The sequence below is a fragment of the Lactuca saligna genome, chromosome 5 (genome assembly GCF_052625555.1).
Source record: "Lactuca saligna cultivar CGN05327 chromosome 5, ASM5262555v1, whole genome shotgun sequence".
Lineage (NCBI taxonomy): Eukaryota > Viridiplantae > Streptophyta > Magnoliopsida > Asterales > Asteraceae > Lactuca > Lactuca saligna.
The window spans coordinates 217475917-217499753 of NC_136421.1; the positions used below are offsets into that span (position 1 = coordinate 217475917).

At 38.1% G+C, this 23837-nt stretch overlaps 1 protein-coding gene and 1 long non-coding RNA gene across 4 annotated transcripts; one reads left to right on the forward strand and one right to left on the reverse strand.

Annotated features, from left to right (window-relative positions):
* Positions 1–16452: 16452 nt before the first annotated feature.
* Positions 16453–19497, reverse strand: LOC145044907 (phospholipid:diacylglycerol acyltransferase 1-like). Of its 2 annotated transcripts, XM_078993257.1 has the most exons (7): positions 19386–19497; positions 18705–19215; positions 18323–18545; positions 17963–18243; positions 17588–17897; positions 17251–17510; positions 16453–17160 (listed from the first exon to the last, which is right to left on the reverse strand). In XM_078993257.1, the coding sequence occupies exons 2-7, from the start codon at positions 19190–19192 to the stop codon at positions 16677–16679; spliced, it is 2046 nt and encodes a 681-aa protein (XP_078849383.1). In that variant the 5' UTR covers positions 19193–19215; positions 19386–19497; the 3' UTR covers positions 16453–16676. The 2 variants fall into 2 exon arrangements, with proteins under 2 accessions (XP_078849383.1, XP_078849384.1); XM_078993258.1 differs by having other exon boundaries at positions 18705–19491.
* A 1722-nt stretch (positions 19498–21219) lies between these two features.
* On the forward strand, positions 21220–22195 carry LOC144997303 (uncharacterized). Of its 2 annotated transcripts, XR_013659766.1 has the most exons (3): positions 21220–21432; positions 21608–21805; positions 21932–22195. It is a non-coding gene; the product is annotated as an uncharacterized LOC144997303 (long non-coding RNA). The 2 variants fall into 2 exon arrangements; XR_013659765.1 differs by having other exon boundaries at positions 21220–21805.
* The last annotated feature ends 1642 nt before the right edge of the window (positions 22196–23837 follow it).

Here is a 23837-nt window from a genome sequence, read left to right on the forward strand (position 1 = left end):
GTAGTTCTCCCTTCTTTGCGTTTTCCATACTAAAACGTTTTAGTACCTTCTCTAAGTAAGTATTCTGACTAAGTCCAATTAGTCTCTTACTTCTTTCTCTTACTATCCTTATTCCCAAAATGTAAGAAGCCTCTCCGAGGTCCTTCATAACGAAACACTTCCCGAGCCAGGACTTGACTTCCTGCAGATTGGGGATGTCGTTTCCTATGAGTAATATGTCATCGACATATAGAACGAGGAAGCTTACTATACTCCCACTGGCTTTGACATATACACAAGATTCGTCTTCGCTTCGTACAAATCCAAACTCTTTGACTTTCTCATCGAAGCAAAGATTCCATCTGCGAGACGCTTGCTTAAGTCCATAAATAGACTTCTCAAGCTTACACACTCTATTTGGATGCTTCGGATCCACAAACCCCTATGGCTGAGCCATGTAAACATCCTCAGCCAACTTTCCGTTAAAGAAGGCGGTCTTGACATCCATTTGCCAAATTTTATAATCATGAAATATGGCAATTGCTAGCATCACTCTAATAGATTTAATCTTCGCAACTGGTGAGAAGGTCTCATCATAGTCAACTCCTGGAGTTTGAGTAAAGCCCTTCGCAACCAATCGCGCTTTATACGTGTGTACGTTCCCATCCACGTCGGTCTTCTTCTTGAAGATCCATTTGCACCCAACGGTCTTACGTCCGGGCACATAATCAACCAAATTCCAAACTTGGTTATCGTACATGGATTGGATCTCGCTATCAATTGCCTCTTTCCATTTTGCAGACTCCGAGCCTGCCATGGCTTCCTTATAGCTATTAGGTTCATCAAGATTTACTAGTGTACCATCACTAATATACATGTCCCCTTTGGTAGTAATATGAAAACCATAAAACTAGGGATGAACTCTAACTCTATCGGAACGTCTAAGAGGTAAGGACTCGTCAATCGGTTCAACCGGAGTTTCCTCCTCGGGTTGAGTGCCAGCGGTAGAGGTTCCTTCATCTATCGACTCTTGAATCTCTTCAAGTTCGATTTGCCTCCCACTGTCTCCTTGGCTTATGAGTTCTCGCTCTCGGAAAACTCCTCTCCTCGCAACAAAGACAACGTTGTCCTTCGGTCTATAGAAGAGATATCCAAAGGATGTCTGCGGGTAGCCGATGAAAATACATCGCTTACTTCGAGGTTCAAGCTTGTCGTGAGTATCTCGTCTTACGAAAGCCTCGCAACCCCAAACCTTGATGTGTGCCAACAAGGGAGCTTTCCCCGTCCACATCTCGTGAGGTGTTTTAGCAACCTTCTTAGTAGGGACTCGGTTAAGGATATGGGCGGCAGTCTCTAAGGCATACCCCCAAAAGAAGATAGGTAGTGAAGCACGACTCATCATAGAGTGAACCATATCCAATAAGGTTCGATTACGCCTTTCTGCCACACCATTCAACTGCGGTGTCCTAGGAGGCGTTAATTGCGAAACTATTCCACACTCCTTGAGATAATCGTGGAATTCAAGACTTAGGTACTCTCCTCCTCGATCGGATCGAAGCATCTTGATTTTCCTGCCCAATTGATTCTCCACTTCATTCTTGAACTCTTTGAACTTTTCAAAGGTTTCTGACTTTTGCTTGATTAAATAGATATACCCATATCTACTATAATCATCGGTAAAAGTCACATAGAAGCGGTTCCCATCCTTCGTGGTTGATCTAAAGGGTCCACATACATCGGTATGTATTAGGTCTAATAGCCCCTCACCCCTTTCACAAGTATTCGTGAAGGGTGACTTAGTCATCTTTCCAAGTAAACAAGACTCGCATGTGTCATCTTCCCTAAGGTCGAATGACTCCAACACTCCATCCTTTTGGAGTTGGGCTATGCGTTTCTTGTTGACATGTCCAAGACGGCAATGCCACAAGGATGCTTTATCCATACTAGTGGAAGAATCAATATTCAAAACATCATTTCCTAAGTTATCAACAATCATAACAGTTTCATATATTCCATTACATGGTATAGCTTCAAAGTAAAAGACACTATTTAGATAAGCCAAAATAGAACCATTTTCATTATTAAAAGAAAATCTAAATCCTTGTCTATATAAACCATGAAATGAAATGATGTTTCTAGCCATTTCTGGCGAATAGCAACAATTGTTCAAATCTAAACATAAATTATTCCTAAGCACTAAAGAATACACTCCAATCTTGGTAACATGCGACGATCTTCTGTTCCCCATGATTAGATTGATCCTTCCTTGCTCCACATCCCTACTTCTTCTTAGTCCCTGCACATTTGAACAAATGTGATAACCACACCCGGTGTCAAGAACCCAAGAAATAGCATGATTAGAATCGTTAGATTTAATTGCGTATATACCTGCGAAAGATGGCTTGATCTTTCCTTCTTTGATTGCTTGCAGGTATTTTGGGCAGCTTCTCTTCCAATGTCCTATCTTGTGGCAGTGGTGGCACTCTGCCTCCTTCGGGTTAGGATAGGGCTTAGAGGGATCAACTTTGGTCCCACTAGAAGAGGCACCATCTCGGGCTTTAACCATGCGATAGTTCTTCGATGAAGCCTTCCTCTTCTTTCCCTTTCCTTGACCAACTGCCAAGACAGGAGCAGCAGACGGATTGGGAGTAGGTGCAACAAACTTGTCTTTGAAGTTGTCTCAGCGACCCTCAAAAGACCTTGGAGTTTGCTTAGGGTGACCTCCTCTTTGTTCATGTGGTAGGTCATCCTAAATTGGTTGTACATCGGAGGCAAAGAGTGAAGCACCATGTCGATCGCCAAGTCTTCCCCAAAGTCAACATTTAACTTGCGAAGGCGATCGACATACCTTTGCATCTTTTGCAGGTGCACGGTAAGAGATTCTCCATGACCCATCTTAGCGGAAATCATGTTAGTGAAAATCTCATAACGCTCTTGTCTCGCGTTTTGGTGGTATCTCTCCAACAAGTCTTGATGCATCTCGTATGGGTACATGTCCTCGTAGGACTTTTGGAATTCAGAGTTCATGGTGGCAATCATGATGCAATGTACCTTCGTTGCATCTCGCTCATGAGTCTCAAAAGCGGTGATTTCGGCCGGAGTAGCGATTTCGGGGTTGATTTTCTCAAGCTTTTCATCGAGCAATGGTGCGAATGTATCTTATCCATTCGCTAAAGTTCGTTCCATCGAAGGTGACCTTTTGGCAAAGGCTCATCAACGTGAATGAACTCGCAGCAGCGTTGTTTGCGTTCGACGTCTATAGAAAGGACAAAGATAGATTAGAATAAGAATCCCTAATTATCACCCAATAAGAAAAATTAGGGTTAGGATCCAACAATAACATTTTCATATTAGAAAAGGGATGCCGTAATCTAACATGAAAATAAATTGAAGGTAAGTGAATGACGATTCACTAATTCTCCATTACAAAACCTAGACTATTAGTCCTAAGTGTATTGAGAATTCCTAGGTTCGGATGAGATTCATTGAAACTATTCAATGGCATGTTTAAATCTCGATATGCCCCTCTTGTTTGTGACTGGGATGCCGAGGATCACAAAGCGGGTGTGAATTACCATGCAAATTCACATGGTGCCTTAATTGTAACGATCACCTATTCGATGTGCCGGTAAACCACACACGCTCCATCGAACTATGATAAACAATGAATCACCCTTTGCCACCTTTGATTAGAACCAATTAGTGTGCCGGTAAACCACACACGCTCCACTAACTTCTTAGCAAGGGTGCAAAGTGTAATTTCATGGGATTGCATCAATTCACTTTTCCTAAAGTAACTAAGATTGGGAAATTTTTTTAAAACGTGTAGTTACTTTGTATTACTTATTATACTTTTAATGAGAGAATGAGGTTGCCCTATCCTACCCGTTCGGCTAACGACCCTCCACCAATCAAGCAAGCGGTGGGTGTGAGTGTACACCCATTAAGCGCCATTTTATAGGCCGCAACCTTATACCCACCTTATAGATCGGCTTCGTGAATGAGGCCTACTAACGGTAAGACTAGCATTTAGTTATACATATATATATTATTCTAGTAATATCATATTAGTATAAGGTTGTGTTTTAAACCTTTTAAAATGTAGGGTTTGAAATTTAAGTTGTCTAAATTAAAACCTTTTAATCACAAATATAAATTTCAAAACTTGAGGGCAAGTTTTAAACATTTAAAACATGGAGGATCAAATAACAAATAATTCCAATTAACAATTAATATCCTAATTATCTATATTTGATTTATCCAAGATTTATTTTAAGATAATTATCAAAATAATTAATCAATTATCATATAAGGAGATTAAATATTTTATTAGATGATAAATATCTTTAATTAGATCAAGATTATAGTCATATATATCAAAAAATCGGATTAGGGTTGATCTAATATGATTAAGGTAAGTTTCCATAAGATAAACATGAAAAAATCCCGGTTTTGACTAATCCTGACGCCCGGACTCGCCGAGGACACAAAGGGACTCGTCGAGTCCACTTTGGAACTCGCCGAGTCCATGACTCAGAACCCAAAAAATCGAATTTTGCAGGTTTGTTTCAGTTAATCAAGCAACAATTTAAAGAAAACCAAGCTAGGCTCTGATACCACTGATGGGTTTTAGCCATAAGAACTTTCCTATGTGCGCATGCAAAACCCTAATGCTCGGATCTAGGCTTTCTAATTAAACATGCTTTGAATCCAAGACTTCTAATGGCTAATTAGAATAAATAACAACATTGAAACAGATCTGGAACCATACCTTTGAATTCCTTGTTGATCTTGTTGTCTTGGAGCTTCTAGAGTCACAAATGTCACTCCTCTAATGGCTTACAAACACCAATAGCAAGAAAGATGATTTAAGAGAGAGGAGAGGGGAGGAATTCGGCCAGAGTATCTCTACTTTAGATGGTGTGTCGAATTCCCTCACCCCTAGGGTCTATTTATACTTGTAGACTCCTTAAGGACTACAGCTTTAACCCTAATTGGATAACTTAGACTTTAAGTTAATCCATATCCTTTCCTTGATAACCCTATGGATGATTTTTGGCTTATCCAAGCCCTAGAAATCGTCCAACCTATCTTGGATAAGGATTTATAGTCTAAAGTGTAACTATCAAACAATTGACAGTTTATAACCTCTTATTTAATTAATCTCTTTAAGTCACCAAATTAATTCCAATTAATCTATGACTTATATTAATCAAATAACCATATATTATTCCTTATAATATTTACTCTCTCTTAACAAATCATCCATCAAGTTTCTATGGTGAAGGCAACCCAAAAGGACCATGCACAACTGGATCAAATACTTGCCTAATATAGTTGCAGCCTTAGACACTATTCCAACAATATAGGCCCAGGCCCAATTTGGAAAATCGGGCCATGTGTTGGGCTTTGATTCCTTGTTGACTTTGGGCCTACGGATTGGGCCTTGGGCTTGAATAAGCCAAGCTTAGGGTAATATAATTATCCAAAGTAAGTGTTTATGGTTATGTAGTGGGACCCAATTATTAATTGGGTGTTATTTTGGTGTTGACAATTTGGGAATCTGTTAGCCAGCAGTTAGGGTCGAGTCTACAGGACTTCAGCAAGTGTGGGATTGTGTCTTCGGGACTTCAGCAGTGTGAGGTGAGTTACCTTCCAGTAGCGGTGGGTCTACGGCCACAATGTCGGCCCACCAGTAGGAGTTGTATGTTAGATGATTGTCTTTGTGATATCATCTAGGTTTGCTACTACCTGATACATTATATGTTCGCATGATATGTTATATGTGATAGTAGTAAAGTTCGGTTGTTAGGACCGAAGGGTAGTTCGGATACCCCAGATATGTCTGATAGTATGTTTATGTTATGATATATGTGATACTAGCAGTAGGGGGTGGAATAGTCCCCGAGGGTCGGTTGTTAGGACCGACGGGTAGGTCAGCGCCCCAGAATGGCTTGACATGGGTAGGTCAGCGCCCCAGAATGGCTTGACACGGGTAGGTCGGCACCCCAGAATGGCCGTACCGGGTAGGTCGGTCACCCCAGAATTGCCCGACAATATGTATGCTAAGTGATTGTATCGTATGTGGTATGGTGGGGGAACTCACTAAGCTTTGTGCTTACGGTTTTTAGTTTTGGTTTCAGGTACTTCGTGTTTAAAGGAAAGGAGCCGGATTGATCGCAACGCATCACACTATGGTTTTCCGCACAAGAGATCTTTGGGATTACACTCTGATATTGTTTTATGATAACATGTTTGATTATTTCTACTTTGGTTTTGACATGACATGATATTATAGATGTTTTATTACACTGTTGTTTTAAGATGACGTAATTAAAAATGAAAATTTTGGCCTGTATTTTTGGGATGTTACAAGTTGGTATCAGAGCCTTGGTTTGAGGGATTCGGGCACACTCTCGGGTGTGTCTGAACTCAAACTAAGGACTTGGTATGAAAAGTTTCAAAACTAAAATCATTTTATAAAAGAAGTTTGAAAAGAGAAAAGAACTTTGAAAAGAACAAGGTGTGTGATGCGTGCAATCAGCCGATCTCAAGTAAGTTTTTCCCAAGATACCCATACATGTTATGATATGATATGTTATGATTATGAGAACTGCATGCTAGATTAGGGCTAAGGATCTAGGAGGATGCCTTATATGCTTATTATTTGTGCTTGTAGACTTGCATGCTAGTACTGATCAGTCAGCGATAGGATATCCTGTTTAGGTTATGCTTGATTATATGAGCCTTTTAATTGCATGTACAGATTCCTGATTAGAGGATAAAATGATTTGATTGGAATATGATGGTTAGATTTTCCGTTGTCTGAATGCTGCTTGCTTTGTGCTTTGTAGGACTCTTAGTAATGTGAGTTAGCTATTAAGTGAATATACTAAGTCACATGTGGCACGGGCTGGATAATCTCAGAGTGATAGATTTGACCCTATTGCGCAGCTCTCGTTTGAGTCTAACCGTTATAGGGATGAGTCTGTTACTTGAAGGATTATCTGATCTCTGTTGCATGTGGCTATATTCATGAGGTAGCTAGTTGACATTACCGGGAATCTTTCAGCAGCTGAGGACTGGGTGAGTTCGGGAACCTAGGGAAGCCTAGGATATATTTCAGTGAGTTAGTAGTGAGGCTTAGTTAGACTTGGGTGTACCAGTTGAGGAAGTGACTTGGAGTATCCGGGAGGATTGCTGAGGAAAGTATGGATAGGTATGGAAGGTAGTATTGGGCCCGTACTACTGAAAGCACAGGATCCATACTCGAATCAGTAAGAGTCTTGGAGAATCTAAGAAGCTTCAGGAAAGAGTTTATGACCCATTTTGGGGACAGAGGATGTTCTAGTTGTTGCAGCTTAGCCATTGGCAAGCGAGCTAGTGAGGGTGACAGGGTGTCAGACCCTGAATGATATGATTTCCAAGGATTGCAGATGCGGGATCGATTTGGGAGTACCCTGAAAAGAGAGGTGTGTGTAAGGTGCGTATAGTAGGGGTCTCGGGAAGAGACCCATGATTTCTGATCATCGGGTGAAAGGCCAGTAGGGTCGGAGTCAGTGCAACGCGTACAAGAAAGTGTACGAGGGAGTTTTTCACTCCAAGGGTTTAGGATGCTACAGGTGTGGAAGGGTTGATCATATCAGCTGGAGGTGACTCGGATTCCCCCAGATGTTGTGGGTATGTCATATTTTACTGCTACTAGTTGGATGTTGGGAATATGTATCGCTTTGGAATTGTGAGTGAGTCGGATAACTCAGACTTCGGGTTGGTTTTCCTGCTAGTGTTTGGGTTATCAAGGGTCATATATGCCATCCTATGCCGAAAGGTCCTTGATGAACCCAAAGAGGGATGCGTATTGCGGAGTGGGTTCCGCGCATACCGTTATCATTTTGGATCTTTGTCGGGATCTATGCAGGAGTATTATTTAGAGGATACTCGATCAGGGTTGGAGTGATTGTTCTCCAATGAAGTCAGCATTCAGAGGTTCTATCATTGTTCGGGTATGGTCGATAATTGTTTATGGATGAACTTTGGAGTTCAAGGCACTACCGTTTCTAGGACAGAACTGGTGACAGGAAGAGCGTAGTGTCAGTCACGGGTGTTAGATGCATAAGTGGTTGGTCACTGGATGTTCAAGAGAATTGTGTTTTTGCATGGGTTGTGTTCGGTTAGAGCTTAGTGGTACTGCAAGATCGGGAGTGGGAACGAGGATTCGTCAGCTAGAGTGAAGATTGAGGTCTTCAATCGACAACATGTTAGATGGATTGAGGTGTCAGACTAGATCAAATTTCAAGAGTACTCATCGAGATTTCCGAGGATGGGAGATCTCAAGGTTTAATCGGAGATTAAACGCTAACATTGGCAGGTACATGTTGTCATCGGTGAGATATTAGAAAGCGAGAAGGATTAGAAATCCTTCAATTCTCATGTAATGTGAAGACTTAGTCAAATCTAAGTGGGGGAGATACTTTTTAAAAAGATCTCCAAATGTGAATTCTGGTTGCACGGGGTGCAATCTCTTGGGCACTTTGTCAATCAGAAGGGTATTCTAGTTGATCCGGCCAAGATAGAGGCCGTGATGCAGTGGGAGATTTCGAGGTCTCCATTTGAGATTCAGAATTTCTTGGGTCTAGCAGGTTACTACCGAAGATTTACATGGGACTTCTCCGAGATTGAGGTTCCTTTGAACCGACTGACCAAGAAGTCGGTGGCCTTTCATTAGGGGCCTGGGCAGCAGACAGCCTACGAGGCTCTCAGACAGCGGTTGTACGAGGCACCAATTCTCACCCTGCTAGAGGGTGTAGATGATTTTGTGGTTTATGGTGACGCTCTGATCACGAGCATGGGTACGGTACTGATACAATGGGCTCACATGATAGCAGGTTTCGGGAATTAGGTTAGAGTTCTGGTTAGGACTCAAGTGTAGTGGTGTGTTTGGTCGAGTGTGTGTTCCACCCAGTTTGGAAAGTGTTGTAAGACTACGGGGGTAGCTGTAGCATTCGCTAGCAGTCAGATAGTGTGGGAAGTGTTGTAAGACTACGGGGGTAGTCGTAGCATTCACCAGGTTGGCAGATAGCATTAGAGTGTTGTAAGTCTACGAGTGTAGCCGTAGCATTCACTAGCAGCCAGATAGTGATAAAGTGTTGTGAGACTGCGGGTGTAGCCGCAGCATTCACTAGGTTAGTAGATAGTGTGAGCGCGTTGTTAGGACGTAGAAGGAATAGTCGTACCCACCAGTTCGGGTGTAGCGGTAAGGATAAGGAAATCCACGGATTGGATTTCGGAATTACCCAGATGGATTGGATCTGGTTGAGCCAGTGATAGGACTGTAGGAGCGCCACTACAGTTATGGGATCAGGAAAGAAATGGACTGTATAAGAAGTCATGTGAGATAAGGCTACCAATGGTCAAGTAGCAATCACTTTTAGTCTTGGATTTGATGATGACAGGATTCGACGCAAGGACCCGATCGGTTAGACCCGAAAGTTGTTTGAGTCATTGTGGCATGATAACTAGTGGCAACTAGTTCCAGGGAAGTATTTCGTTCAGGAGTCGTGAGAGGCGACTAGGTGGGAGTCCTTTGGCTCCGCAACCGGGCTGGAACCCGGAAAATTCAAATGATTAATGGATAAATTGAGACCAGGAAAGTCTCGATAGATTATGGGAAGCAGCTATGTAGCAGCATACTGCTTCCGGCAGTTCAATGTTTAAGCAGTTTTAGCAATGGGCAGTGTTAGCAATTGTGTTTCAGGTTCCGAGTATGGACGGAATAGCTAGATGATCTGAGGAGTGACAAGTCACTCACAGCGAGAGTATCCGAGCCTTGGCCAAGTATTAGTGGTCTGCGAGGATAATTGGGCCTATGACCTTGTTTATAATGGGAACCACAGGTTATCAGAAGTTGAGTAGTTAGTTGAGGGATAAACATACTAGATTCAATGATAATGATTCAGTATGAGTGGTCTGTCGAGGAATCAGACCATCTCGAGATAGTAGATTTAGATGAAGTAGATGTGATCCTGTTGCGAGGCATTCGTACATATGAGGATATTATGGCTTTGTGAAGATTGGTCATAGCTACCCTGGGAAGGCTAGGGCGTGCCCATGATGATGACTATGTTATTAGAGTGGCTTGGTATGTAAGGATTAGCATGGAATGATTTCGAGGACGAAATCTAATTTAAGTAGGGGAGAGTTGTAAAACCCCGTTTATTTATTAAATAAATAAATTAATTAATGAATGGCTAGTAGTCCTAAAATAATAATTATATATGTACCAAAGGATGGTTCGAAGGGCTAATTATCATTTTTAGAAGTCGGGGGTTAAAAGCGTGAGTTTGGGACTCATTTTATAAATATTTATAAAGATAGGGGCTCCGTAGTAATTAATTGAGTTTAATTTAAAAGGAAATGAGGTGGAGGGGATGATTATGTCATACTTAAGATATTGGGGGTCGTTTTTGTGAAAGATGGACTTAATTTGTAAAGGAATTGAAGGGGGCAAGGTTTAAATGGAATATCATAGACTTGTTTTGAAGGGATTCTATGGAGGAGGGGTCTGAACTGTCATTATGGAAAAGACATGATGAGGGACCGGGTATATAGTCTCCTTACCCGTCAAACCCTAAACCTAAGCCCTTATGTTGCAGCCGTCACTCACACCCCCATATGCCTCCCAACCGCCGGCCGCCACCCATTCTCTCTTGCTCCTCCAACCACCGAGCCTCCATTGTGTCTCTCCGGTGCTACTGAAAATGGAGACCATTGTGTAATGCTGCCATTCAGTTGGTAACGGAGGGAAGCGGGTTGCAGTCGCCACCACCATCCGTTAGATCCTGCCATTTCCGCCTTGTTGTTGCCTTCCGGCGGGTGGTGAGGCCGAGAATCATCGACGGATATTAAGCATGACAGTGCCACCGCCACCGTCCCTCTGTATCTTCTTATTCTTCTCCTCCTGCCTTCTACCATCGTGAAGGGCTCGATGTTCCACCACCGGGTGGGTGTTGCTGCTGTGGTGGTCGTAAACCACCGCTATTGTCGTCGCTAGTGTTGTTGACGAGGCCAAGAGTGCTATAGACGACGCCATGGTGGTATGCTGCCACCCTCGGACGTGCTTCTTCTTCCCTTCTGCTAAGCCGTCGTCGCCGCTACAACTGTTTCATTGGGGTTTCGTTGTGCCGCCGGTTGCTACCACCAGCCACCGTGGGTGGTGGTTGTGTATGTGTTTTACTTCGTGTATAGGTGTGTTTGGCTGTATTTCCATTAGCAATATGTGTGTTTGGGTGTTGTGGTTGCCGAAATTAGTGAGAAAAGCCACCACAGCCACCACTGTGAGGGGTGGCTGCCACCATCTACCGCCACCGGCCACCACAAGGTGGCTGTGTGTGTGTGTGTTTAATTGTTTAGTGTGTGTTTATTTTGATATTTAGCAGTGTAAAATGTAAATCACAACTTGGAATAATAAAAGAACTTGAAAACCACCACCTTAGGGTGGTGGCTGCCGCCTCCGGCCGCCGTGTCGGGTGGTGGTGCGCTTTGCCTCTTGTGATTGATTCGTTTGGGCTTAGTGAAACCCTAATAGGCTCAAAGGAGCTCTAATGGGCCTAATGAAGCTTAATGGACTCTATTGGACCCAATAAAACGCTAATGGGCTTAATAATATTTTAGTGGGCTTAATAGGCCCATAAAGCCCGAATTGACATAAAAGGCCAACAAATTAATAAATGGGCTAGTATTTGGGTTAAAAACCTTAACGCCATCAAAACCCTAATTTTGGGGAATTAATCGAGACACACGAGAATTATTTAATAACTTGGAATATTAAATAATAAACTTTGGCAAAGATTAATCTAAGCGATAATGGACTTAATGGATTAAGTCATTAATGGATTAAGTCGTTAATGTGTTAAGTAGGAAACTTAACCCTAATCATCATTTTATGTGAAACCCTAATTTCACTTGGGTTTATTGTTGGGCCTTCCTTTTGGGCTTTGATGATCGGGTTATTAATGGGCCATCTAAAGTCAAGCAATTAGACTAGAATAATTTAATGGGCCTAGGGTAAGTCCCATGTAAGGGGCTTGGGCCCAATTTGGAAAATTGGGCCATAGATGGGCCATAGTTTGGGCCTTAATGAGTATATGATGTTGGGACTTAGAATGAGACCATGTATAGGCCCAGGCCCAATTTGGAAAATTGGGCCATGTGTTGGACTTTGATTCCTTGTTGACTTTGGGCCTACGGATTGGGCCTTGGGCTTGAATAAGCCAAGCTTGGGGTAATATAATTATCCAAAGTAAGTGTTTATGGTTATGTAGTGGGACCCAATTATTAATTGGGTGTTATTTTGGTGTTGACAGTTCGGGAATCTTTTAGCCAGCAGCTGGGGTCGAGTCTGCAGGACTTCAGCAAGTGTGGGATTGTGTCTTTGGGACTTCAACAGTGTGAGGTGGGTCGAGTCTGCAGGACTTCAGCAAGTGTGGGATTGTGTCTTTGGGACTTCAACATTGTGAGGTGAGTTACCTTCCAGTAGCAGTGGGTCTACGGCCACAATGTCGGCCCACCAGTAGGAGTTGTATGTTAGATGATTGTCTTTGTGATATCATCTAGGTTTGCTACTACCTGATACATTATATGTTCGCATGATATGTTATATGTGATAGTAGTAAAGTTCGGTTGTTAGGACCGAAGGGTAGTTCGGATACCCCAGATATGTCTGATAGTATGTTTATGTTATGATATATGTGATACTAGCAGTAGGGGGTGGAATAGTCCCCGAGGGTCGGTTGTTAGGACCGACGGGTAGGTTAGCACCCCAGAATGGCTTGACATGGGTAGGTCAGCGCCCCAGAATGGCTTGACATGGGTAGGTCAGCGCCCCAGAATGGCTTGACACGGGTAGGTCGGCACCCCAGAATGGCCGTACCGGGTAGGTCGGGCACCCCAGAATTACCCGACAATATGTATGCTAAGTGATTGTATCGTATGTGGTATGGTGGGGGAACTCACTAAGCTTTGTGCTTACGGTTTTAGTTTTGGTTTCAGGTACTTCGTGTTTAAAGGAAAGGAGCCAGATTGATCGCAACGCATCACACTATGGTTTTCCGCACAAGAGATCTTTGGGATTACACTCTGATATTGTTTTATGATAACATGTTTGATTATTTCTACTTTGGTTTTGACATGACATGATATTATAGATGTTTTATTACACTGTTGGTTTTAAGATGACGTAATTAAAAATGAAATTTTTGGCCTGTATTTTTAGGATGTTACAATGGGTGTTGGGTGGTCTTGGTAGTGGAGGTAGGATATAAGAGGAGGCGAGGAAGAATCTCAATTTAAAGAGTTGTTGGTTGTTCTTAAGGATGTTTCTCTTACGGATCGGGTTGATAGGTGGACGTGGAATTTAGATTCTTCAGGTGAGTTTAAAGTTTCTCAAATAAGAAGATAGATTAATAATTGCATTCTTCCTTTTACTCATTTGAAAACTAGGTGGAATAATTACCTTCCTTGGAAAGTTAATATTTTGATATGGCGTATTCGAATGGATAAGCTTCATACTATTATTAATTTTGATCATCGGGGAGTGGATGATTCTTCTACGCTTTGTCCAGTTTGTAATTCGGAAGTAGAGCAACCTAGTCATCTTTTTATTAGATGTGAGGTGGCGGCTAGAACATGGTATGAAGTCTTTAAATGAATTTGTTTGCCACGTTACACGTGGTCAATTTTCTTTGGTGACTTCTATCTTCGATTATGTGGACTCTTTGCAGCTAAGAACTACAGAGAAGAATGTTATTGATGCAGTGGTGGGTACTACCTTGTGGTACATTTGGTGATTTAGAAATGATAAGGTTTTTGCTAGTGGTAAGTTGAAACAAGGAGATATTTTAGACTCTATTCTAGAGTTTTTTTTTTTGACAGTTCATCAATAAAAATAGGAAGTGTTCTGTTAATTGGACTTGTTGGTTGCAATGTCCCTTGAATTCTTTGTAGTTTTTGTTCTCTCTAGCTCCTTGCTAGAGTTTCTCTTTTAATGCAATGTTAGTTGTTTCAAAAAAATATATATAGAAAAAGAGTGTGAAACTGAAAGCAAAGAAGACAATGTGAGCTTTATCATACGAAAAAAAGTCAAAATAATCGTAATTTTGACTTTTAAGTTTTATACGTGACATCTTCTACGTTGACACCAGCTATCAAGGGTATAAGGATATCTTAAAACGGTCATATGTGACTTCATTCCCTTAATGTATAAAACAATAGTTATGTGACCTTTTAAAACAAATGTGATAAGTTGGATGAGCTATTATAACATTTTCACATTATAAAATCAAAATTTTCCACATCATTTTTTAGGGTAAATTCTATAGAAGTCAATAAGTTTAAAAGAAATTCGATTTTAGCATTGTGTTATTTTTTGTCTCAAATTGGAAACTGTATTTTTCAATTTGTTATAATTCTGACAGTTTGACTAATCAACCCGATTGCATGCTGACATGTCAAAATTGGAAAAAAAATATCACAAAAGACACTATGTTTTTATTTTTTCAATTTTGATACTAAGTTTTTATTTTTATTTTTAATTTTGACAATCAATTGTTTGTTCCAAATGGATCGTCTCTTTTAAGCAAATTTTGTTTAGTTTTAATGACGTAACACTCCATTTTTTTGTTCCAATTCGGACATTATTTTTTTGTTCCATTTGAAATCATATAAATACTTTTTTCATTTAAAAATCATTTTTTTTATATAAATATAAAGTTTTTTACATTCAAACCATAATGTTATATATAAATATGTATTAATTATATTATAACCAATATTTGAATGCAGTAGTTAGTTATGTGGCCCTAACATGACATGATAACGGAGTAACACGAAACCATATTCGGGATAATCCAAGAAAACTTAATTTAGATTTTATGCAAAATCTAAAATTCAAAAACATAGAATACCTTGTTTTGTTTGATGTTCTTTGTGAGCAGATTTTTTCATAGTAATGTTAAAGTGAAAAACAAGTATATCTGCAAAAACAAAAATTAATGAATATATATATATATATATATATATATATATATATATATTCTAATTCTAATAAAAGAATAAGTTTAATCTCTTATTGACAAGTGTCATACAATTACGACTCCTCATTAATGTTATATACCACCTATCATGCCACTTGTTAATCTATTAATTATCAATTTTAAATTTTCACTCTAATTACATTAAATTAATAATTGATTCCTCATTTTAAATTTCAAAATTTTAATTTTCTCACTTTAATTATATTAAATTAATAACATTAGATTGAAAATAAAATAAAATTAGTATAGATTATATAGTGATATAACTTCACATATTTATTTAAATCATTGATTATAATTCCCTTTATATAACTAAAAAAATATTTCTTAAGTAATAATTTTTTAAAATAATTGATTAATAAAATTAATTTTTTAATATAAAAATTTAATTAATTTTATAACCGTGGTTCTCACGGATTATAAACTAGTATATATATAATGAACGGTCCATTGGTAATTAAAGCGACCTCCGGACCCTCGCATTCTCGTGATCACATGAGCTTATGTGATTGTGTACTACATATCTCCAAACTCATTTTAAAGTGGTGTATTTAATGAAAACATGCTTATAATATAACTAATACATATTTATAGATAAAATTATAGTTTGAATGTAAAAAACCTTGAATTAATACAAAAAAATATGGCTTTTAAATTGAACTATTACTTTTAGTTATCATCGTACAACGAATGAGAAGGTAAACGAACAACGAGTTGCGCCGCTAAGCCCTTTTGTATGGTAAAACCAATTCTTTTGAAGACTACATCCATAGATCTAGGCGATATAACATTGTTATGCATGATCCGTTGTAGTCTACTAAGAAGCTCCACCGAATTCAGCGTAAGGAAACCGACCGTATCAAATGCAAATGGTATTAACGCGTGTTGATTTTCCATGTATGGTTTCTCATATTTAGTAAAAAAGAAATTATACAGTTTCAAATGAAAAATGGTCATCACTAAACAATATTAGAAAAATGATGTTCAATTTGGAATAAAGAAATTGAATGTCAAAATTGAAACATAAAATTAAAACTTAGTGTCACAACTGAAAAAAAAAAAATAAAAACTTAACGTTTTTTGTGCAATTTTTTTATTTTTTTATTTTGACACGTCAGCATGCTACATCAGCAACAAGCTATTATGACACATCAACAGACAACCGGGTTAAACGGTCAAATGATCAGAATTGTAACAAAATGAAAAACACACTATCCAATTTGAGATAAAAAATAACAAATTGTCAAAATTGAATTTTCATGACTTTTGTAGAAATTACCTTTTTTTTTTGTTTTGTTTTTTTGTTTTTTGTTTTTTTTTTTAACGGTCGATCTATTTCCAATTAAGTAAAACATAAACAATACAGTTGTCACATTAAATGTGGTTAAATAAAAAAAACAACTCCTTCATGACACTAAGGCATGAGGTATCCATAACTAATTCATAAAATAACCAAAAAAAAATGTAACTACACCAAAACTAATGACCTATTCCTTTTTCACAATAACACTTCAAACTGTACCTAATTACAATCTAAACCAACTTAAGAGCTACAATACATTATAACACACATTAACAAACACAAAAACCTCATTTCCACATCATCATCTACAACCGCACCTTAATCCTTTCAGACCATCTAAAAATATCAGAGTAAACTCGATCACCTCCCAAATCATTTCCCGTAGCTCCACTTGCCACCCGTATAATATCTTCAATTAAAGCAAAATTCCCCATTATATCCACATGGTTTCCACTCTGGGTCCCACGTCCCTCCAGCAATGTTGCCGGAGGGGCGTGGTTATATTCCCTTACATACGTTTTAATCCCCGAGGGATTAAAACGTGTTTTCCCCCTCCAACCTTTTGCACACATGTACCCGGCACTTAAAACCGGGACCGTTTCATCTCCATCAACCGAATAAACCCCGCCCCGCAAACAAGTCTGGTGGGTCCCACCCTCTGCTGACGTGTCAATTTGGAAAGGAATATAGCATTCGGATGACGGACTGAATTTGTAAATATAGGATCTTTCGGTTGGGAGACCGACTCCATACATTGAAAAGATTTCCATTTCGGGTGCGTTTGGTAATCTGTGTATAGATGAAAAGAACAATTATAGAAATGTAGTTTAATTTCTTGCGACATGGAAGTAAAGAGTAAAGAGAGTCAAAGAGTCAAACCTAGATTCTAAGGGATTTGACCAATATTTATAGTGTTGATATTCTTTATCCTCTAGATTATCAGCTATTCCATATGAATAATGAGCACTACCACGCTTCATCATCCTTGGAGCCACATATTGCAAAAGTTCTAAAACAGATTCAACAGTAAAAGCCTTGTAATCTACAACAGCTTTAATCCCTCCAAATCCCATTTCATGGTATTCATTCCATACATCCCCACACGATCTATTTACATAATTACCACCCTCAATAGCACCCTACACATCCAAAAAAAAAAAAAAAATTAAAATACAAATATAAAAAAAGAAACAGGATAAAAGATAAAAAAGATTACCTTGAAATCCACCCTCTCGATTTTTGATGAATGCAATTGAGCAACATCTTTCCCAAAAGAGATTATTCTCCCATAATTCAAAGACATGAAACCATTTTCACTTCTTGTTTGAGTATTGTTCATTTTTTTAAGGTTTTTAGCAACACAATCATGATCTGCTTCAGGAGCCCAATCAAGTGTACCCCATATCGCGTCTCCACCTTTTGGTATTAACGACATTGTTGAATCCCATGTTCTTGTCATTTTCATTGCATGTTGTAAAGTTTGAAATCCAAATATATCCAAATCAAGAACACCAGGTGCCACAGCCCTGTATCAATAAATTTATATTTTGGATTTTGGATTTGCCAATATTTTTGTAATGTAAACAATTACCTGGCTACAGCAATGTCTTTAGCTTCAGCAGAAAAGAGCCCTGCGACTATTTTTGGAAGCCCTAAAAATGGTCCACCTATATTCATCACAGCCTTTATATGCTTATCACACCAATCCGACCCACCACCACCACCCATCGGAGGTGGCGCTTCTACCCATTTCATGAAATGTAAAAAGTACAAAGCACCCATGGAATGTGGAATCACCACCACTTTTTCACCGGTTGTTGCTACCATGAGCTCGATATTGCTTTTCATCCTGCTTAGACTTTGATCTCGAACCTGTTTTGTTTATCATATTAGTAATTGACCCGTTTTCATATAAATGGGTTAAAGCTTGAAAATTTGTTGATTTATTTACCTCTGTGTTTTGAAATGAGAGTCTCCAATCATAAGCAGCCATATACATGTTTTTCTCCTCGTATCCTATTCTGGCTAAATTGGCGATCAAAACTGCCCATACAAAATAGCCTGCAGCGAAGTAATCCGCTGCCACAAGTCCAGATACGGGTCTGACCCGAATACCAGGAGGATCCAACCCAGTTTCATTATCCAGTGACATATGCTCAATCCAGCATAATGGCCTGAAAATGATATAGAAAGTAACATGAAGCTTGTGAAAAAAAGAATCAAGAGGGATACTTGATTAGAGCTTAAAGATGCATTAAATGCAATGATGAAACCCCAATTGCGTTGAATAAATTGAAAATTATCAAAGAAACGAGAAAAATTCAGTACATTACCTTTTATATACTTCACCAAATGTGCCACCCCAAAGTCGCTTTCGAAACAAGCCATCCATACAGGGGTGACCTTCCCACAATTCAAGTCCACCGGTGACTATTCCGGGGACAAAAACAACCGGATGCTTCGCCGTTAGCCCTTCTTTATGCAACTTTACACCCGGCGGATCCGGCGTTGGCCCCCTTATCGCCTGCGTCACGTATTGCGGGAACGATGCCGGCATAGCATTGTATAGAAACAACAAAAACCACCAAGTTGAACATATAAATCCGATCAACCAACAACAACTATTTATACAAGAACGTTTACTTCTCTCTTTTTTCAAAATTTTGATACTTTTATTATTGGAGTTCTTCGTTATATTCTCTTTCTCGCTCTTCTGATCTTCGAATTCACCGTCAATTTTAGGGGAAAGTTGCTGCTCTGAAGTTGTTGCTCTATTGGAATTGCCGACACCGCCGCCCTTTCTCCTCCTCCACGCCGGCATATTTTTTATATGGATGTGTTTGTCTGAAGAGAGATTGATATGAATGTGATCAGTTTAGTTCGTTTATAGCTTTTCACAGAGTAAACTCAGAACTGTGCAGCACATTTTAAACCCTAATTCTCAACTAATAGTCAAGATATTTGTTATCAACATAAATAAGCCGACTAATTTATAAATACGAAGAAAGAAGCACCGTATATGAGAAAGTTAAGCCGGTGATCGGAGGGGGGAGAATCTCCGGCGAGTGATTGCCGCTAAAATTGAGGGAGGAAGGTCGAGGGAAGAGAGTGTATGTTGGATCTGACGTGGGCCCATTTTGTCAACAAAAGCTGATGAAAAACAAATAAACTTTTCTGTTTTTATCACACAGAGTCCCTTAATTTTTAATGATTGACAATATGAACCTCAAGGATTTTTGTTTTTCAAATAGGGCCTCTTGAAAACTATTTAACTTCGAGTGTTTTTCCACTAATTTTGCTCGACTAAAACTAGAGAAAATGTTGTATGGTCTTCTTTTTCTATTGTTTACTTAGAATAACTTCTTAGTATAAATTCATTTTTCTAAATTCTTCCACAATAAAGGAAATTGTTTATATGTGTTTTTATTTAAACGGTAAGAATTAATAAGTCTTAAACCAATTTAAACTTAGATTAAAAACCGATCTAATCAAGGCCTAAATTTCATGGTATGAAATTATGAAATTACAAGAGAATAAAGTTGTAATAAAGGTGTTGTTTTATCAGAAAAAAAAAACGTGTAAAAACACCTTTATAAATTATGAGATACAAGTGTATAACACTTTACTTGTTTTATTATAATGAGTATACTATAAGGACCATTCGTGATAAACATGCCTTGGTATAGTATACTATTGTATCAAAGTTCATGAAGAGAGTCATACTTTTAAATTTTAATAACCAACATTAATAAAAGTTGATTAAATAGAGTTAGTAGCATGATTAGGTCCAAAATTCAACGAATGCACTAAATGTAAATTCAATCATATGAGCTTATGAAATTGGGAAATTACCATTAATAGCCATTTTTTGGTAGAGAATTTCAAAAAATAGATAAAATAATCAAAATTTTGGATATAGACATGGATTTCAGGGAGGTGAGCTCTGAGGGCTCTGCAGAATCAACTTGATCTTCGACGAATCGATGTGGTAAAAAAAGAAGAAGTTGAAGATCCATTCCGAGGAGCTACCTTCGAGGAATGAACCCATTCCGCGGAAGTATCTCTGAAGAATTGATCTTCACAATTTTTTTTCCACCTATCATTCTTTTATGCAAAGATCTGTGATTGAAATATAATTTTTTTCCACCTTACATTCATTATAAATATTGTTAATAAAATTTCATACTATCAATAATAATTTTTAATAATTAGTTGGAGAATGAGTATAAGCCCTGAAGATTTGATGTGAAAAAAAAAAATCTATATATCAATTTCTCGGAGCTACCTCTGCGGAATGACTTCATTCATCAAAGGTAGCTCCACGGAATGGATCTTGAGATTTTTTTTGCCACTCGATTTCTCAGAGATTAAATTGATTATGCAGAACCCTCAGAGCTTATCTGTGCGGAATCCATGTCTATACCTGAAATTTTGATTTTTTGTGTTTGTTTTCTAAAATTACCCCCAAAAAATGTCTATTAATGGCAATTTCCCTATAAAATTACATTAAGAATAGTACCAACCCCTCTCTGCTTCACGACTTATGTTGCTAACATCTAACTAAAGTTTTATTGGTACTACTACCATTTAATAATCATTTAAAAGGTTTATGTAATTACATAATTACATATGAATACATGGGGCGTTGAGGAGGGGCCTAATTTTTTTTTATCTAAAAATACAAAACTATAATAAAAATAATGATCATTTTTTTTGTTGTTCGTCCTAAGCTTTTAAAAATATCTCCCTATCTAATAAACAAAACTAATTTGCCATGTGTCCCTTCAAAAACACTCATTTCTTCCAAAGTTAAATATCGTTTTTACCCCCCCCCCTTCAAATTTTGAAATCAATTCCAAATCATTCTGAGTATTCGCAAGGCTGTCACCACTTCTTTCTAAAAACCTTAGAAGCTGGCATATCACGACAATCTCGCACTGATTTGTTGATTACATAAATCAATCCCCTCCCGTCTCCTAATAAGCCTTTGAAGTTTCTTACACCGACTCCTTTTTACTTCTTCGTCTTCGTCTCTTTCATCTGTGGATTTCTTCGCTCCAAGTAAGTAAATTAGGGTTTTCTAATATCGATTAATTAATTTGGTTGTGTAGATCGTGATGGTGGTGTTTTTTCTTGGTGATATATGCACACCTACACACTGCTCCCCGTTCTTCATTTCCTGTGCTTCTCAATTTTGTTTGAAATTTGAAATTGTGTTTTTTCATTCTACCGGAAGCAACATATCAGTTAGCTAGGCCAAACAAGTGAATTGCAGAGTTATACCATATTTTTCGGGGTTCAGTCGATAGCTTAGGGATTCTTACGGATGGTAGTGATATCAAAAGGAGTTTTAACGGTACTCCTTTCAACCGATAGGTGGACGCCTTCTCATCGATTTTATGATTTTATTTGATTTCCCATATTCGAATATTAGGTATGTTATGTTTAAATCTGCAAATGTCGATCTGTTTTATGTTTTTTTTTTCCTTTTTTTTTTTAATTTCTCAGTCTCGATTATTATGTTTGTAAATGTTCATCGATTGTGCGTGCTTCTTTTTAGGCCATTCTTTCCCAACTATCGTTGCACCAGAGTTATCAGTTACATAAGTCTTTTTCTTCATAAGGATGAATAAGGGGTGGAAACAACTTCAACCCATAGACACACAAAGTGGAAGAAAAAGGAGACGAGACATTCTTTTATTCATATTTTCCCATACATTTGATTTGAAATCATTTTAATTCGTAATCTTTTTGTTTGAATTGGTTGAATTTGGATAGAACTCTTTAAAATAGTTGAATTTTTATGTTTTTTTCTTGATTTTTAGGCATGTTTAGCAGTTACGCTTCAATCAATGCTCAGAATCGAAGTGTTGATGTTATTATCGATATCAGTTTTATTAAGGTAACGGGTTTTATATCACATCTGGAAACCATATTTGAATGAATATTATATTTTTATTTTGATTTTTAGTTGTAGGTTTGAAGATTTTGTAAAAGAAATAATCATTTTATTTTTTACATATAAAGTTGATTTAGGCATTTGTTAAATCTAATTATCATTAGTTAAAGGGGGTTGGTAACCTCACTTAGTTCTTCAAACTAGAACCTTTAATGATATTTTTCTTCTTCATATGTAATTAATCACTTTATGTGAGTAGGAAAAAGGGGTCGGTAACTTAAGTCTTTTTTGACCATCCATGCATGTCTAAAGATTTTTGATAAAATGTCTAAGAGAAATACAATTATATGATCGGTTATAAGACTCTATTTTGGATTAGTGGTAAAATGTTTGTAAGTTATCACACTATGACTTAGTAGTTTACATATTAAAGTATATTTTATTTTATATAGAGATCTTGAGCATGTGGAAATTGATAGATGGGTGGTAGTGTAACACATAAAACTTATGGTAAGTCTTAGCCTCTTTCAAGTCTCTTACTTTTAATTTCTTAGGCTTGAGGGAGTGGTCTCGCCACCCTTGTCTCCTCCATACTCGCTAAAAGTGTTAGCTCCACTCCCATTAAAATGTTAAAACACTTGCTAAGGATGTCTCGTCGTAGACATAACGAGACGAAAGAAGAGAGAGAAACTTCATTGGTGGGTTTTTATTTGCTAAAATCTTTTTCTTTTTTCTTTTTTATTTTTTTTCCAATATAAAACCAATTAAAATAATACATCACCAGTCCCTACCTGTCACACCCCGAAAACCAAGGCGGAAACATTTTCGGGGCGGATGCCACGTTGAGTATCAAAGCCAATGCACATAGTAAACAAAGTAAACAACCATTACATTACATATGAAATTTTACATTTGTTCAGAAGTAAAGTTGTACAAGTGTGATACATATGTATATATATGAACAAGAGCAAGACGTGTTTTCAACGCACTCCGTCTTCGCCAAAAGGATCATCGGGTACCTGTCTAATGCGGACCTAATAATACAAGCAGTTTGAAAATCAGCATAAAGCTGGTGAGTTCATAAGCGGTTTTGTTTTCTAAAAATGTACGAGTTCCTTTCGGTTTCTGAAAAAGTTACGACCCAAGAAAATCCCATATTTTTTTATGTAAAGTTTAGTTATCTGTTATGTTACACAGTTCTGGTTATGTTCAATTGTTATCCTAGGAAAATCCCATATTTTCCTAAAAGTTGGTTACCGATCCGAAATGTAGTGTAAAAGATGTATACTGAAAACCTGGTTATCCTTGTAGAGTGTATGTTAGTTTACAAATCCGAAATAAAATGTAAAGATGTATACTGAAATGTATTAGTTTTAACACGTATATAAAACTAATAACTACAAAGTAAACTAGTTACTGAATCCATTATTACTAAATAGTAAATATTTGTTATCCAAATTGCGAGTTCCATAACCATACGATAGACTAGATATGGCAATAAGTAGTCCATCACACTTTATGACTTTCGTCACCCTTGAACCTTTCGGTTCGGCTGTAGCTAGCAGCC

Excerpts from the sequence above, each read along its gene's own strand:
- LOC145044907 (XM_078993257.1), bottom strand. The coding sequence starts at position 19,192 with ATGCCGGCGTGGAGGAGGAGAAAGGGCGGCGGTGTCGGCAATTCCAAT. Across the intron at positions 18,546-18,704 it reads TTTGGTGAAGTATATAAAAG|GCCATTATGCTGGATTGAGC; the intron begins GTAATGTACTGA and ends TATCATTTTCAG. Across the intron at positions 17,511-17,587 it reads TCGAGAGGGTGGATTTCAAG|GGTGCTATTGAGGGTGGTAA; the intron begins GTAATCTTTTTT and ends TTGGATGTGTAG.